This window comes from Mycetomoellerius zeteki, unplaced genomic scaffold, assembly GCF_001594055.1.
Source record: "Mycetomoellerius zeteki isolate Tzet28-1 unplaced genomic scaffold, Tzet1.0 scaffold565, whole genome shotgun sequence".
NCBI lineage: Eukaryota > Metazoa > Arthropoda > Insecta > Hymenoptera > Formicidae > Mycetomoellerius > Mycetomoellerius zeteki.
The window spans coordinates 679,600-697,118 of NW_017257572.1; the positions used below are offsets into that span (position 1 = coordinate 679,600).

At 34.2% G+C, this 17,519-nt stretch overlaps 4 protein-coding genes across 8 annotated transcripts in view; 2 read left to right on the plus strand and 2 right to left on the minus strand.

Moving 5' to 3' along the window:
* Positions 1-5,595, plus strand: part of Myb (proto-oncogene like protein Myb) — a 37,145-nt gene extending 31,550 nt beyond the window's left edge. For 2 of the 4 annotated variants that reach the window (XM_018456328.1, XM_018456326.1), the window contains exons 4-10: positions 506-836; positions 1,004-1,298; positions 1,375-1,778; positions 1,969-2,276; positions 2,732-2,821; positions 4,623-4,751; positions 5,095-5,595. In XM_018456328.1, the coding sequence (XP_018311830.1) occupies positions 506-836; positions 1,004-1,298; positions 1,375-1,778; positions 1,969-2,276; positions 2,732-2,821; positions 4,623-4,751; positions 5,095-5,229 (1,692 nt within the window). In that variant the 3' untranslated portion in view covers positions 5,230-5,595. Of the gene's footprint in view, positions 1-505; positions 837-1,003; positions 1,299-1,374; positions 1,779-1,968; positions 2,277-2,731; positions 2,822-3,908; positions 4,752-5,094 lie in introns of those variants that run through there. The other 2 variants (XM_018456327.1, XM_018456329.1) reach the window with 2 other exon arrangements.
* Positions 5,596-9,170: 3,575 nt separating this feature from the next.
* On the minus strand, positions 9,171-12,211 carry Rchy1 (Ring finger and CHY zinc finger domain containing 1). The gene is made up of 5 exons (XM_018456269.1): positions 11,306-12,211; positions 10,449-10,766; positions 10,051-10,329; positions 9,870-9,960; positions 9,171-9,797 (listed from the first exon to the last, which is right to left on the minus strand). The coding sequence occupies exons 1-5, from the start codon at positions 11,711-11,713 to the stop codon at positions 9,742-9,744; spliced, it is 1,152 nt and encodes a 383-aa protein (XP_018311771.1). The 5' UTR covers positions 11,714-12,211; the 3' UTR covers positions 9,171-9,741.
* A 1,115-nt stretch (positions 12,212-13,326) lies between these two features.
* Positions 13,327-15,230, plus strand: Ppox (protoporphyrinogen oxidase). The gene is made up of 2 exons (XM_018456265.1): positions 13,327-14,522; positions 14,740-15,230. Exons 1-2 carry the CDS (start codon positions 13,416-13,418, stop codon positions 15,061-15,063), a joined length of 1,431 nt encoding a protein of 476 aa, XP_018311767.1. The 5' UTR covers positions 13,327-13,415; the 3' UTR covers positions 15,064-15,230.
* On the minus strand, positions 14,955-17,277 carry Taf13 (TATA-box binding protein associated factor 13). Of its 2 annotated transcripts, XM_018456268.1 has the most exons (4): positions 17,034-17,277; positions 16,449-16,686; positions 15,965-16,066; positions 14,955-15,024 (listed from the first exon to the last, which is right to left on the minus strand). In XM_018456268.1, the coding sequence occupies exons 1-4, from the start codon at positions 17,058-17,060 to the stop codon at positions 15,020-15,022; spliced, it is 372 nt and encodes a 123-aa protein (XP_018311770.1). In that variant the 5' UTR covers positions 17,061-17,277; the 3' UTR covers positions 14,955-15,019. The 2 variants fall into 2 exon arrangements, with proteins under 2 accessions (XP_018311770.1, XP_018311769.1); XM_018456267.1 differs by lacking the exon at positions 14,955-15,024 and having other exon boundaries at positions 15,616-16,066.
* Positions 17,278-17,519: the final 242 nt, after the last annotated feature.

The window sequence follows — 17,519 nt, forward strand, 5'->3', positions numbered from 1 at the left end:
TGAAATCGGTTGTTTTCTTGTCGAATTGAAAATGTTCCAGTCTCTCGCAATCTATTAAATGTCAACATAAACACTCTTCGGTTTGGCACTCTTCTGTTTGGAAATCGTCGTGCATATTCTCGCACCGCCTTTAAAGCATTACCGTTGCAGAAACCGTATACAAAAACCATATCAGCATATTCACTATTAGAATACGTACGCGGCATATTGCAAAAGACAAAATTCATCTACTGTTAAAGGCTTTCAAAGAGCGACTGACAAATTCATAACAGAAAGTGGAAAATGTAATCAAATATGTCGGTGCTAGATATGGCAAGAAATGTAAACATTTTTTTTCGATTTCTCTGAAACGGAGCAAAAACGAGCATATGTCTATAGGACTTTTTTTCTTAGTTTTTTACTCCTCTACACGCTCCCGAAGTTTTGCCATTTAATTTGGAAACACCCTGTATATATCTCGCTACACATTTCTTTATTATATTTTATAAACTCTTCTATTTTACAGGAAGATGAAAAAGTGGTAGAACTTGTACGAAAGTATGGTCCGAAAAAGTGGACGTTAATAGCGCGACATCTTAAAGGTCGGATTGGCAAACAGTGCCGAGAACGATGGCACAATCATTTGAATCCGGAGATAAAGAAAACTGCATGGACGGAGGCTGAAGACAAAATAATCGTTGATGCCCATCGTAGAGTCGGCAATCAATGGGCAAAAATCGCTAAGCTCTTACCGGGTAGGACTGACAATGCCATTAAAAATCATTGGAATAGTACGATGAGAAGAAAATATGAAGGTGAAGAAGGAAGAATTGCGACCAAAGGTATTGTTTACCATGGTAAATTTTGATGCAATAATATAATTTTGATGCAGTAAGGATATAAATTTTATTGTGATAAATATAAAATATGTTCTTTGTCATTGAACTGTATGTAATGATTGTGTTCATAATGCCTGCTGGATTTGATAGAACATGGCGAAATAAACGCAACTTACTGTATTTAGGCAGAGGCAAGAGAAAAAATACACAGGGTACTATTGTAACGGATACGCTTCTTCTGGAAGATGATCAGAATCAGATGAAAACTGCCTCGACTAGCAGTTCGACAGTAACAGCGGGTAGCTCCTCGCAGAATCTCGAGCATCTGGATTGGGTCAGAAATTGGGAACACCATGCTACGGCGGGATACCAGAACGCTCTGGAACTAAACAGGCATACACACGGCAATGAAAAGTGCGCGTCTCCGTTAAAGAGAGGATCTTCACGAGCGAAAGCCGAGACAGTTTCGTCATTATCTAAGTATATCGTCTTTGAAACGAATGACCATCATGTATATCTCTGGGCAATTTTCAATTTTCTTCTTTTTTTTACGCAGATATTTCAACTTGCAACAAATACAAAACGAAACATCTGGTTCGAAGAGCTCTGAGATAAAACTGATGCCGATGCCAGATTTGGAGGATATACCCGAGCAGCACGTGGATAAGAAGAGTAGCCCTCCGCCTATATTACGTAGACGTAGAAACGCGCACAGTTTGCTGCAGAGGATAGACGTCTCCGACAGTGGGAATCAGTCGGATTACATCGTAACGAGCCAACAGATGCAAACGGGAAACATCACTCCTTCGACTCCTATCAAGCAACTTCCATTCAGTCCTTCGCAATTCCTGAACAGTCTGAGTCCGTCGGAGACGTGGCCGCGCGCAAGTACGCCCAAAGGAAGCAGTCCCGGCCCGCTCACGACTCCGCAGCCTACCGGTTTCCGAAGAAGTCAAAACGGTAAATCCTCAATGGCAAATCTTCCATAGAATTTTCTTGTATGTCACTACGAGTTTCAAATGAATTGTAAATTCGCGAATCATAATCTTTTACAGCCCACGAAATCTCTACTCAGATAACACTTATAAGCACGATATTTTTATAAATATAAGGTTTTTCTAGGATCGCTTTCTACTGTAATTTTTTACAGACGGTAATACACCAAGAACACCAACCCCATTTAAAAACGCTTTGGCTGAGCTCGAGCGACGAACCGGAGCGGCACAGTTGCCCGCTACTCCTAGTCGTCTAGATGCATTGACCGAAATAATAAAGCAAGAGACCGAGAACGAGGCTGGAACGAGTACGATTCAGGACCAAGACTCGGGCTACAGTAGTATGATACGAAGGCGCGGTAAAGAGAATAGTGCACCAGGAGGAAAACGCGCGAGGAAGGCCCTTTCTCAAGCTTGGGCATCTCAGGATAACTCCGAAATTAGTTTCCTTGTGGAAACACCAGTATGTTACTCAGATAATTACTTGAGACAAATCACTTGTAATTTTGTGTTCATTGATGCATAGCTTGTCTTTCAAAATTATTAATAATATATTATAAATTTATTCCTGCAAGGGAATCTATAACGTTAAAATATTGATGCTAATATTTATCGTCAGATTCCCTCATTACCATTGGAATAATATTGATAATTTTGATGGTTGGATTCGTACGCTGATTATCAGTCAATCACGGAATTACACGTTACCATTGAATTCAATGAACACAAATGTTACAAGTGATTAGCTTTTACGAAATGCTTTTGATTAAATAAATCCAGAAATATACATCAATCACAACTTCATCTGCAATAGGCAAGTTAATGATACTGTAATTGTCATGTTTCTTGAATGCACTTAAAAGTTCGAGAAATGTGATACAGACGGATGATAATGTATATTTATTTTTTGTATCATAGAGTAAAAGTTTGGAAGCTTCTACATTGTTCTCACCTGCATCTATGGCACTAGAAGATAGCTTTTTGACGACAGGAACCAGTCCCACAAAGGTAGAACAACGTACTCAAAATCAAATTCATAATCAACCCGCCTTATCCTGGTATTATTCTCGTACCAATCGTCCTTAGACACGCTAGCCGGCCTTCTAACTTTTCTTTCAACGCTGTATGTCTTTGTACTTAAATTTTTGTCTGTATCTTCATACATCTCATTTATTTAACGCTTCTTATTCATTATTTGAAGACAAAATCCAATTAGCGCAGAAGATATAAATCTGAATTTTTTCTTCTACTGCTTATTCCTTTTGTCGCTTAATATTGCCCAATCCAAAGATTATCATTCTTGTTAATTTTAGGTATAATACTATACATAAACTAACATTCGATCTATTTATTGAAACTTGTACCAATGCCACAAGACCTTGGCCGTTAATTATTTATGTTTATTTAATTATTACTATTAATTTTATTATTTTAAAACTATAAAGATTAATTTATCCATCGTAAAATGAGAGAAAACGTTTATGTTACTCATCGTGACCAATATAAATGAAAAAAAAAGCATTGAAATTTATTTATGCACATACCTTTATAATATATACAGTTGTTGGTCTTACCAAAATTATGGTCACTTACAACTTTTTTTTACTCGAAGAATTAAATTATTCATTATTTCGTTGTAAGCTTGTAAATATAATCGGCAGATGACCGATCTTGTTTCGTTTTTGTTTGCTTCAGTCTTATTAATTTTGCTGAGAATGGATTCTAATAATAAATCGCGAATGACTAATATATGTATTAATAACATTGCTTGCAAAATATGCGACATTAGCATGGGAAGGGATTATACAATCGATCCTATACAAATTTTGTCATTTTGAATATGTTGACATATCCATGCCAAATCTTCGTCCTTTAAAACAACTCCTAGATGTAGCCCTGCACGAGCAGAAAGTGTTTTTAAATATTTTTATTAATATTAATATTTATATATAAAATAATTTGTGTAAATATTTTTATATTATTTATTTGTACTTGTTTTCTTCTTTTTTTTTTAATGATATATTGAGTTGTCGCATGTTAATTGCATACACTAACTAATAAATTGCATACACTAACTGACGTTTTCCTTATACAGGCCTGGCCTAGCGTACCAAAGTACCTCAATCTTTTCCCAATCCAAAGATATTTATGCTGGATAGAATAATTCTAGTTGCACGGCGCGTATCTAAAATGTGAAGGCCTAGTCTTTTTTTTTTTATTTTGACATTTGTTCTTATTGGAATAAAGTATTACGATTTTTCTTACCCTTCTTCCTCGAGGTTTTTTTTCCTTATTCAAAACAAAATTTAGATAGATCTCTTCTATTTTTCTTGTAATATAAAATTCAGTAGAAAAGTGAGAAAGTAATTGAGAGGTTCTTAAATTATGATTTCACATAATTTGAGAGGATGTTCGATTCCGATAAAATCTTGAGCTCATAGACAGGGAGTAGTATACAAACAAAAATCCTTGCCCAGAATCGTCCTTTAAGTCCTCACCTAAGAGCCTAGTCATTCCACTAGTTATGGGCAGTCTTCTCTTTCTTTCTTTTTCTCCAGAAAAGATGTTGAACACAAAAAGAGAATACAATAAAATGTCACATCACAATCCTTTAATTCTCGAAAAATATGAATTTCGATCTGTCTCATTTAAGATTCATCTGTCTCTTTTAGTCAATTACTTGCAATCTTAAGTCGTTTCTTCCCTTCTCGTACCTTCAAATTCACTTTTCGAAATATACAGCTAATTCTATTTTTTCTAAGAACATCTCTTATTTGCCGGCTGTAGCTAGTGTGTCTATCCTTTCCAGACTCCTCACGACTTTACGTCCGTACAACAACGGAAGCCGAATGCCAAGAGAGCAATCACGTTTGACGCATTCGACAGTCCTTATTGTATCTTCAGCCCTCTGCCTTCCAGGCCGGTAAAACGCACCAAGGTGAGTTTTTTATTTAACACTGTCCTTTTTTTTACACAATTTCTTATACCTACGAACGTTAATTCATAATCAAGTTTCAAGATCTAATTTAGAAGAATCAATTTAGCTAAAATTACAACTAACTATAATTCTATCTAATATTGTATAAATATTATATTATATCTGTAAAAGAGAGAGAGTATTATACCTGTGATTGCTTACGCAGTTAAGAAGAATATTTTCTTAAAAATCAAATAAGTCTTACATTACAATATGGTCAATATGACCAATTGTTATTACAAATGCATTGCTGGCGCGTGTTAAATTTGCAATTATTGAAAGACTTCTTTCCTCTTGTTTGTAGGCACAATTGGAAGCACAATGGGTAACGGTGGCGTGCGGTCGTACCCGGGACCAGCTTGAGATGACTCGCGCCGCTCGACGCTTTCTAAGCAATCATGGATACCTGCCGTTGCGCCCACGTTCTTTGAATTTTTGAAGAAAAAAAAAGGAAAAGGAATGTGAAAAGATGAATACCGGCGCTCGGTCGCACTTTGTGGTACAAAAGAATGTTATTAAACTAGTCGTAGATGAAGTTATAGGGCCGTTCCGTTTCAGGAATGCACGATCAGTTATTTCACGCGCTATGAATTCGAGAGGTAAATTAAGCGACGAATTCGATCGGTTGACCTCGATGTGCGTGGATTAACTCTACACTGCGCTGGGTAACAAAGAGGATACTTTGAAGAAAACATAGCGGAAATAAATATTACTCTTTCGAGGAGATTCTGGGTAGTGACTGAATTAGGCGTGGAAATCTAATGGAAATGGATACCTTCCTCTGTCTCTGGAATATCCTTTTTTTTTTTTTTTAAAATTGCGTTTCCAATCACGTACTCGTTTCGACAAAAATTGAATGATTCATGATTTCTTCTCGGAATTAGAGGGCGCTAGGAAAAGTAAATTATTTTACCTCTCCCTGTGAAAAAACTAACTATGTACATAACAAAAAAGTATAAGGTAGAGTAAAGAAGTAGCTGTTTCACGATTTGCAAAATCTAAACATTATGTCGCTTTGTAAGATTGTTCTATATTTTGTGGTTGCTTTTTGGAGATATTTATAAGTACAGTTTATATGTATATAATATATAAATATAAACTGTAAATACATTAATAGATCATATGTTCATTACATACATACAAATATATATAGCATACGTATATAATATATATTTCATGAGATACATATATATCATACTATATATTTATATGTATATATGACATATGTATGTATATGTATTTATATATACATACAACTGTAGCATATATGTATAATACTGGATATATATACATATATATATAATATGTATATATCTCCAATTTTATATATGCTATAGTTTCCTTTTTCAAGATGGATTTCTGGATCTACTTCTCAATAGGTATGTACTATCGAAAGAGTACTGAAAATGTGAATGAAATTAGTTCTGTGTAAAAGATAAAGAGATTAGATTCTATATAAATTTAACCCGTGTGCGCATTGTAGGGTTAAAATGATTCTCGTCGTTGTACGAAGTTATGCGTCGTTGTAGATACCGTCGGTAATTTTGGACGCGTCGAGTGCAATTTGTTGAATTCGCTTACACGTAACATATATGAAAGCCACAGTGCAACCGAATTTCCATCTGGGATTGCGGAGTTGTTGCACTTTATCGACTTTTATCTGTTGCGCCGTTCTCATCAAGGTGTAACACACGAATACAATAATAGATCTTTCGCGTCCACATTTTGGGTAATAAGAAGTAGGATACTATATATAATTTTGTAATTTTATTTACAATTTTTCCTATTAACTCCGTCCCGTTCTCTCCGTGAGAGAATGATTTCAGTCTGCATATCTGGTAAAACCGGAGGAAAAATGAGTCAAACTTATTAGGCAATAATTAAGCATCGCTATTTATTTCGTGACATTGTGTTTACCATCCAGAGGCGATTTCTGGGAGATATCTGTCAGACAGAAATCATTCCTTCATAGAACAAAATCCGCATTAAAATGGCAATCCTGCTTCCATTTCTTCATCATGAAATTTTAATGTAGATACCTGAAAGATCGAATAAACGCGGATATCTACAAAAATTATTTATACTTTTTTTAAAACACGCGTTTTTCATACACAAGTATCGCTTCTTATCATCCTCTCTTTTTCTTTCTATCTTTTATACGGGAAAGAATAAAATTATAACTGATTTATTTGATACACAGTAGTATATTATACATAATATAAAACAAAATAATTATTGCAACCATTATGTACAAAGAGCCTTTGTAATTCATATTTAATTTACAAGTGAATAATAAAATCGTGATAATAATCACAATAGAATCTACGTATATCGTTCTGTGTCACAAAGTTTTTCTAATGCTGATTAGACACAAACGTAAGATGTTGTCTTTAACCTGTTGATAGATCCTAAACAGGTAAACATTTAACATTAATAAAGTTGTTTTAATGGAACAGCAATATTATACAATTAAATATAATTATCATAGCATTCATTAATATCATTCCTGAAAACATATATATATATATATATACACATATATGTATATGTATAATAAATGAAAAACATTAATGAATATGACAATTATCAATTGCTAATGTATGGAATTATAACAATAAAACATAATATAACAATATCGAGCAGCCTAAAAAAATATTCCACATTTCTGCATCCAAGTATGTTTAATTTTTATATTTAACATTTATATTTAAAAAATCTACAAATTTTTAAAGACCGCTCAATATTTATTAAACATATCACTGTAATATCACTAAAATATCACTAAAAATGTCGTTAAAATATCACTAATATTCACTAAAATGCGATAAATGGAATGATAAAGTTGAAGCCACCGGTATCGATTTGCTTAAATTTCGAAAAATTGCATTTTCAATGATATTTGACCTTCAGGATTTGAAATAATAACATGAAACTTTATCAAATCTTAGCTTTAGACAAAACCGTCATGCTTACCGAATGTTTTTAGACCGCTTAGTTACCGTTTATCATAAAGTATATGAGCTATACTTGACAGCAATTATTTGGTAATTAGAAATTATTTTTTATCAAACATGATAAGATAGTAAAATTCATAATTAATGCCATGATTGTTCGAGTATTCCACCTAGATATCATATGTGTACAATTATACTAAAACAGATTACATAGATTTAAAGGTGAATATTATATTAGCTGCTAGAGAAATGCTTCTCTTGGGAGAAATGCGATTTCAATATATGCACATCAAAATGCATTGGTATATACGTAATATCCTAGCATTATTCAACGAAAAGTACTTTTCTCTAATTATATTTACTACATTGATATATTTTGTTGCAGTAGTGTGTGCCACCCAGTGAATTCAATGACTGCGTTCAGCAGATAAAGCAGCTTTACAACTGTTGTAAAATTTTTTAATATAATTGGTTTTGCTTAGTTCTTCACTGAATCTAAGGCTACATTTCAAAACGTCCTCTCCGAGGAAAGTTTTACTCGATATAGTATAGTATACGTTATATGTATTATATATTTCGAGTAAAATTATATAAATCAAATATATTAAAGAATTTTACAATTGTAAAACTGCTTTCTCTGTTAAATGCGGCTATTTATACAAAACATTCACACTTACGAGAAAAATCGTAATATGAGCAGTAATATATGCTCAATCTTCTACGACTAGATTACGACTAAATGAGATCTTTTCCTAAATAAAATAGAATGTGTAAGGAAAGCTAGAAACTTCCAAGCGATTTACGAACGGAAATTTATCAGGTTTAACTCTTATTTCTACATGGTCGACTTATGTGTAACGTGCTGTCAAAATACAATCAATTAGGCCAGTTCATATATTTTAATATAATAAGGAGGTATATATGAATTATTATTCACTGTCAATGATAAGATTTTGTAGGTATTTATGAAAAACTAATGTAGCAACGTTATATATGCACAGTATGTAATTTTACTCACGATAGGGTGACACCGTGCTATACTGTCTAATATGAAAAATTTGAGGATGTTTCAAATTATTTTTTCCATCTCTCAACACACACAACATACATACATACACACGCACACACGTGCCATTTCACAATTATTTTCTTAGGCGTAATTAGTAGTTAACTAATGCAGTTGCTATTTTGAAAATAAATGTAATCAGACGTAAAAAATATGCAGAATATTCAAATATCTATCGCGCAGAATTTTCATCGATAATTTTGGAGCAATTTGGAATTCAATTTTTTTCCTAGGAATGTGCAGTAATCACAGCTACTTTTAAGCTGCAAGAAGGAATGTATAGCTTTAATTACAAAAATATTTATTGAAAATTGAAAATTACAACAAAATGAAATATATCAACATATTTTTGTTACAAAACTCGATTACGAATTTATCAAATATACCTGAAATATTGCGCGATAATTCTGGAATATCCTGTCTATATAAGATAAAAACAATAAAAACATAAAAATCGACCTTTTCGTAAACATAATGTGCGCAAAAATGGATTATTTGCAAAATATTCTCATGTTGACCGCTTCATCAATTGTTGCTTCCAATTGTAGTTTAATAAACAAGCCATTTTGTAGAAATATTTTTGTGTTAATAATATAATTATGTTATGACAAAATCATACTGAACCTCTGTGATTGTGCTACAGCGTGTCATAAAATCATTCATCGAAAGCATATTATGCATTAGTTTTGATAATATTAGTGGTCACACACATTTAATAGATATTTAATTTTTACTATGTTAACTTCGGTTAAACAAAAAATACTATTCTCGATCGAAAAGTACTACAAAGGCAAAAAAGTGCAATTTGCTACAAAAAAAAAAAGAAATAAAGATAAAATTCTAAAATACAAATACTCTCCTATCATTACTACTATAGTATATTCCTTCCACGATCGTTGGATAATTTCGGATAATATTCCGAACTTTGGTTTTACGATCCTTCTTTCTCTTCTGTAATACCAGCTGCTTCGTTCAGGGCATCGGGATCTGTGCAAAATTATTGAAAATTCACATAATCGTCCATGGGTGTAAAATAATCGATTAGCTATTGATTGTCACCTGAACAAGGGGAACCTTTTATCCTACAGGTATTGTAGCTACCACAGTTTAAGCACTTCAACCCGACGATGTGAAACTTTACCGTAGATTCCTAAAATAACAGGTATCTTGCTATTAATATCTCTTAATCATTTTCCACGCCTCAACATTTGGGATATATGTATGAAGAAGTAGATTTAACCTCGTGGCAGTCTTTACATAAGATATCGGTTTTACAGTCGTTATATTCCTCCGGCATTGGTGTCAGCGACACTTCCGCATCCAGATATTTCCACAAATCTGTCATGTCTAAGAGTGACACTTGACAGGACGGACAAGCGTAATGTCCCGAGTTCAATAATTCCTCAAAACACATACGGTGAAGCAGGTGTCCACAATCGGGAATGTGACATGGTATGCGACTCGTGTGAATGTCTTCCAGACACACGGGACAATTGGAATGCGATACATTTTCTATGCACTGCAAAACAAATTTATTTGACGTTTATATAATAACTGCAATAATATGAATAATAGCGTTCAATTATTATTCTGCGTGTTTTGAACACAAACATGCATTTTGCGTTATTATATTCTTACCGTATGCCCGTTTTGTAACTGGATGGGCAAGCACATGTTGCATTTAGCACAATGAAAGAATTTGTCACGACCACCAACTCTACATATTCCGCATCCGTCGCAATGATACTGATTCTTATCCTCGTCATCAAAAAGATTGCACTCTAAGCATGTGTATTTGCCAAATTGACAATGACAATTCTGACAAGTAGCTTGAACAGGTTGACGAGTGTCGCAAAGAACGCATATCAATTCTGTAACTTCTTTTCTATTCACTGTGTGTGCCTCCTGCTCGTCGTGACAAAACCGACAGGTATACACCTTATTGCAACATGGAGTCTGTAATAAGATTAGATATGGAAAGAAAAGATCAATTCATTAAGAAACAAAACATACATTTTTCATTATTATTACTCATTATTTACATAAGAATTTATATATAAAAAGAAAATAAAAATATGAGGTTCTCAAGATTAGTCGTTAATAATCGTAAATCAAAATAGAGATACTCTCTCGACATTTGAATTCTATTTATTTAAATAACATTTAAATTAGAATATTCTTTTCTTAAAAAAATTATAGTAAAAAATACTTTATATCTTATTTTACAATAAAAGCCAATTTTAGACTTTTTTTAATAGCAAATTCATGTATCATGTTCCATTATCAAAGTTGATTATATTATGTACACTGCATTTGAATATTTTATATAAAGCAGCCTTTTTTTATGTGTACTAATCCAGTGTAGTGCGAGTAAAATTCAATATAAGACTATTTCTTTAATATTTATTAAGAGCTAAATTATTAGTTTTTCTAAATAAACACCTGATGGATCTATTTGAAGATGTCACAAAACATCAGGTCATCCTCGAACTTACCACGAATTTGGATTTTCGCTTGTAGTGTTCGCAGCCGTAATTATTATTTGAAACGGCCAACGTCTCCTTCCCCGAGGTAGACGGGAGATACATGGTCCAAACACAGTCTCCCTTCGACACGGATTTTCGCGTATCCTTGCGATCCCTATCATCGCGATCCGTGCCGGTAACGCCAGCGGCTTGTTCGGTGTCGCGATTCGGGTCCTCGTCGTCGCGTTCCGCGACGGTGCCCTCGCCACGATTCGGATCGTCACTCTCGCGATCCGCGGAGGTCTCCTCAGCGCCGTCGTGACTCGGCGCCTCATCGTCGCGATCTCCGACGACTTCCTCGACGGCGCCGTCGCTATTCGACGCCTCGTCGTCGCGATCCGTGGCGGTGCGCGTCTTCTCGCTGTCGCTGTTCTGCATGCCTGATTCTGCTACCTTTCCCGTCGTTCGGTCTCATCGACCCAAAACGCGACCTTTCCGTCGATTAACGCTGGTGCATCTCGCACCTCTCGTCCTTGTCCTCGTCGTCTCCGTTCTTGCCGTTCTCGTTCTTTTTGTCGACCAACTCAAATCACACGAGAATCAACGAGAATATCGTGTACACTGTGTCCTCGGATAACGTGCGACGAGAATATTCGGAGCAATTCGGCTCGACTCGTTTCAGGGCCAGTTAAAGGTCGGCGCGCGGGAAGTATCGGCAAGATTCCGAGAAAACGAGGTCGATCGTCGATCTGCGACGACTGCGACAACTCTGTCGCGAGGAACGATCCTAAAGCTCACACCCGTTACACTCTATGCACACTGTGCTATAGAATGCAGACTTGCAGAGTTTGCTTTACTAGCGTTTGTTCACGTTTGTTCACCCTATTGTTGCAACATCTCACGAAATGGGTTATGGGCGACGCGGCGACGTCAGTCGATTCCAGAAACCACCAATCCCCGCTCGTCCGAGTGCATGTAGCATGCTCGACGTCGACGACGTCCAATGACTTACGACGTCGTGTGACTTTGCGCGTCTAGGTACAACTCATGCGTCGTGATTAATTGATTATTGGAATTAGTGTTGTTATATTCCCGGGAAATTGAAACTACCGGAAAAGAATCCATTTTTCTCGAAATTTTTTAGAATATTAAATATGAAAAGATAGGATATTAAATTATTACATTGAAAAAGTATTATTTAAATATATAATTCATAAAACGTTTTTATTTAAAATTATATTAACAGAAGAAGAATATAATAGAATCTATATAGAGATCGTATCAATCGATTATTTAGCACAAAACTTAATAAACTTGTATGAGTTTATTAATAACGGTTTTTCCCCTCTCAAATGAGAGATATTCTATTACATTTTTTGTCGTATAAACTGATATTTCTTTCAATATTTTTCACTCTTATTTTTCTTGTTTATTCGGAGTGTCACGCAACTGCGAGACACGATGCACAAATAAATAAAATTTGTATCTGGAAATATTCGATACTAAATCAAGATTGAATCAAATGCGCTGCAGGCTGCAGTCACTGGCAGTCCCACAAATCTTATATGTATTGTTGCTGTGATTTTTTATAGAATGTTTTATTTGAGAGAAAACAATTGTATTTCATTTAGAAATTTAATTCAAAAGGAGCGCAAATAGAAAGTTTGAAGAAAAAAGATAAGAAGCACAAAAATACAGCTAAACAGAGAGACTTCGCATCTTGCACGTGTTTCTGCTTGTGAAACATAACCTTAGTTATTGTCTCTAGAGCACATTTTTAAAAGCCTTATAAAAATTAATTATTTTATCGTTGGTTTTGTTATTTTTTCAATAACACTTCTATAAGACGCGTCAAATAAAATTATAATATTAAAATATTCAAATTGTATATCGCGTATTACGTCGTTATTTTTCTATAAATAAATCATTATCCTACAGATGATTTAGCACGAATTTATTTTATTTGTGAACAAAGTTGTTTATTTTATACAATAATAATAAATATTTACATATAAATATGTATATGTATAATGAAATACTGTAAAGTTCTATTTATTGTTAATCATCTAATATTGTGCTGACTGCTGATTTTATTGTATTAATAATATTATCAGGGTTATTAGACTATTGAAGTACTGAAATGACAGTAATACTAGGAGGTGGGATATCAGGCCTGTCAGCAGCGTATTACGCTGTTAACGATGCAAGACTTTCGTCCATCGTTTTACTGGAGGCTTCTAGTCGTTTGGGTGGGTGGATATGTAGCAGAAGCTCACCAAGTGGAGCGATTTTCGAGCAAGGACCAAGAACTGTAAGAACATTTGGTTTAGCTGGAAAAAACACTCTCAATTTGGTAGAAGATCTGCAATTAAATGACAAATTAATTCATGCCAATCTGCACCATCCTGTGGCAAAGAATCGATTGGTTTACATGGATGAGGCATTGCATGTTCTACCAAATACCTTAAAAGGTATCTTCAAGACAGCCTCGTTGCTAGATCGTCCCTTGATAAACCGCATATGGACGGACTTGAGGGCTCCTAAAGTATCTAAGGAGGACGAGAGCATTCATAGCTTCGTTCAGAGGAGACTGGGCCAGGATATTGCGGATAACTTGATCAGCCCTATAATCTGCGGAATCTGTGCGGGAGACGCACGCGAGATAAGCGTCAATTTTCTACTCAAATCACTGTTTGAGGCAGAACAGAAACACGGCTCTATAGTGAAAGGCTTGGTAGTAAAACAATTAAAAAAGTTGTTTTCAAAATCGAAAGACAAGGATAATGTGGACGAAAAGCTTGCAGCAAAACCATCGACCTTGGTGAAAAGAGCGCAAAACGAACATTGGATGGTGTGGGGCTTGCAGGGAGGACTCGAGCAATTACCTCTGGCACTAGCCGATTATGTAAAGAGTCGAGGAGTGATGATACAGACTGAGAAAAAGTGTGAAAAACTTACATTTAAATCAGATCACGTAGAACTGTCGGTTAATGGCGATTTTCAGGAATGTTCACGCGTTATCTCGAGCTTATGCGCAAAGGACTTGGCTGAGCTGTTGCAAGAACAGCATCCCAGTCTGTCGGCGGAATTGAAAGCGATACCTACCGTTACGGTCGGAGTAGTTAATCTTGAATTTCAGGGAGATGTATTATCTTTGCAAGCATTCGGCTTCCTCGTACCGCCAAAAGAAAATCTGCCTCTGCTAGGTGTACTCTTTGACTCTTGTGTATTCCCTGGATCTTCCACGGTATGCATATCTCAAAATAATTTTACTGTCTCCTCATTTCTATATGGTTGTTTATTTTTTAGTTAATTCACTCACAGTACGATTCAAAATCTTCATTTCCACAATATAACTTTTATTTTTATGTATACAAGACTATGAAAATTATAAATTATGCAACATGTAAAAAAATATTTTTCAATGATAATAAATTAATGTATAAAATATGACTATGATTTAGGTATTGACGGTGATGATGGGAGGTGCGTGGTTCGAGAAATATTTCGGGCCAAATCCAACGGAGGAACAATTGTTAACGACGGCGATTAATCACACCAAGAATATCTTACAAATCGAAGAAGAACCAGTCGCATACAACGTTGCCGTTCTTAAGGACTGTATTCCGCAGCACGTCGTGGGTCATAACGCACGTGTAAAACGCATCCACGATTATATTTCCGCGCACCATATTCCTCTGGCACTGTGCGGTTCTTCTTATCAAGGTGTAGGACTCAATGATGTTATTCTGTCAGCAAAACAGGCCGTTCGTGATGTTGTAAAATAATTGCAGAATCGTTTGATTCGTGTAAAATGGTAGGTAACTAATAACGGCACACATAAAAAATAAAGGAAACCTACATGCAAACGCTGTACATGCTGAATCATACCAAACCATGCAAAAAAATCATGTTACAAAGTTAAAATAAAAATATAATCTTTGGATGAAACATAGTCCGCAATTTAAATGATAATAATAGTAAATAACTATTTTGTTGTAAAATATGACACAAAAATGAAGCAGTAAAATATATTTTACGAAGAGTTGTATTTGTATTAAACGTACAGTGTATGTTATGCTATGAAATATAATGTAACTTTATTAAAAGTATTGGTATACAAATAAAGTATATATATAAAATTTTCCGAACAACTACTTAAGAAAAACTTAGTTTGTTGTATAATATAAAAAACACTTTTCGAAAATGGTGTTTTCTCCTTTTCGTTATGTTCTTATCAAATTAATATATTTTGCAGTAGTGTAAAATTATTTTAATATTTTATCATTTATTTATTGAAAAATTTACTCTATCTACTGCTTTTTTGTATAGCTAAACAGTTTATATTTGGAATATAAAAAAATTTTGCTATTTATCTGTAACAAAAGATAGTAATCAAGTGTTTGCCTGTAAACAATTATATAATGTTATTGCAAACTAAAGCGACGTTATCCCAGCAATAAATGTAATTAATCAAAAACAATTGCTTTGCTTAAGATGTATATGCGGAGCAATTATGTAACCAAACAGACTGCATTAATACTACTTGCAAATTGATCATGCTGATTTGAAAGATACTCTTAATTAAACATATGATTCAAATAGATTAATACAAACTTATACGCATTCAGATTTTACATTCGTTGATGGATATAACATTACAATTGTATGTTTAATCTTTGACAGTACCTGCATATTTAACCTCGTCAAAAGCCTTTCTTGCTTTCTTAAGTTCCTCGTTCATTGTTAAAAGATCTTTCACTCTGGCATATTTCCTGGAATCTTTTCTTACTGCAAATATAAACAAATTAATAAATTATAAACTGGAAAAAATAATATATTAAAAATATCTCTTCTATAAGAAACAGAAAGCTTAGAATAATTTACATTAGATAGTTAGGTACTTAATCCTTTTATAATAAGGTTAATTCTCAAGCTATTCAGAAAAGTTGGATTGAATCTAACTCTGATGTTCATATTTCATCTAATCAATATAACAAAAAGAAGTAAATAATATATATCATGAAACTTCTTTGTTAAACAGTGCATGGGTTCTGTAAAATAGACAAAGCTGGAGATTGCATCTGATCCTCCTTATCATAGGAGGATTCAGAATATTGTTTTTCAACCTGAATTAAATACATGTAAAGAACTAAATATAAAATTCTCTTACCTAAAAATACAATATCTTCCACTTGAACTCGTCCTGTGCGTCCAATCTCCATGGCTCGATGTGTCATCTCTGTTATGAATTCAATAACCAAATCCTCCAACAGGTCGACGCTTTCCGTATAAGGATTCTGATCATCGCCAAAGCCATACATCATGCAGCGCAGTTCCTTGGAGAATAGCCGTTTTCTTCCTCCAGGCAGAGTCCCGCCGATTGGAATTTCTGCCTCTTCATCCTCAAACTGTCAACATAGCCAAGTGTAAGTATATAGCGAGAGAAAACGATTGGAATAAATAATTGATTTCCAATCATTATTTACAAGAACTTATTATTGTATTATACAAAATAATAAAGCTCCCTGAATGGACTTCTTTAAAAAAATATATATTTACTTCTTTTAACTAATCGTCTATAAGCAATACTTAGAAAAACATAATGTACGTTGAAGTAAAGTGTTTTCATACGAAATTCACAATATATTCAGTTCTGTTTATATTATAAATTTATAATGAATTTAATTATATTTTTTTATATTCATAAATATAATAACGAAATTTAAATTTATGTAAGAAAAATAAAAATAAATACCTGTTCAAAATTTTCTTCTGCAGACATCGTTTTGTAGGTTATTAAAATTTAAAACCTTCCAACAGTTCTTTAGTTGCTTGTTCTTTGTATTTCTCTTTTATATCTTAGCCAACCACATAATTATTTTTAATGTTTCCTATTCTTAAATATATAAATAAATATTATTAGTTCTGTCAACCGACTTCACGATTTGTCACATCAAAGAGAAATATGAGAGAAGATATCCTAAGATCCAGTTCTGGGATATGTATTCTGGATTTTAGGATATGCGCTCTAGGCTTACCTCGCCATGTCGTCCCGATCCCTTTTTTACCGACCGATTCCCGAATAGTCCCTTGTCTCTCCGTTTCGCGTCGCATCTATCGATGCGTCCCCCCTTAGATCATATATGGCGGAAATGGCGGAATAATCGTGTGCGCAATAAAGTCTACGAGAAAAGTAAGCATTTTTCCTTCAATCAATCCCATCATAAGACGATTTGTAGAG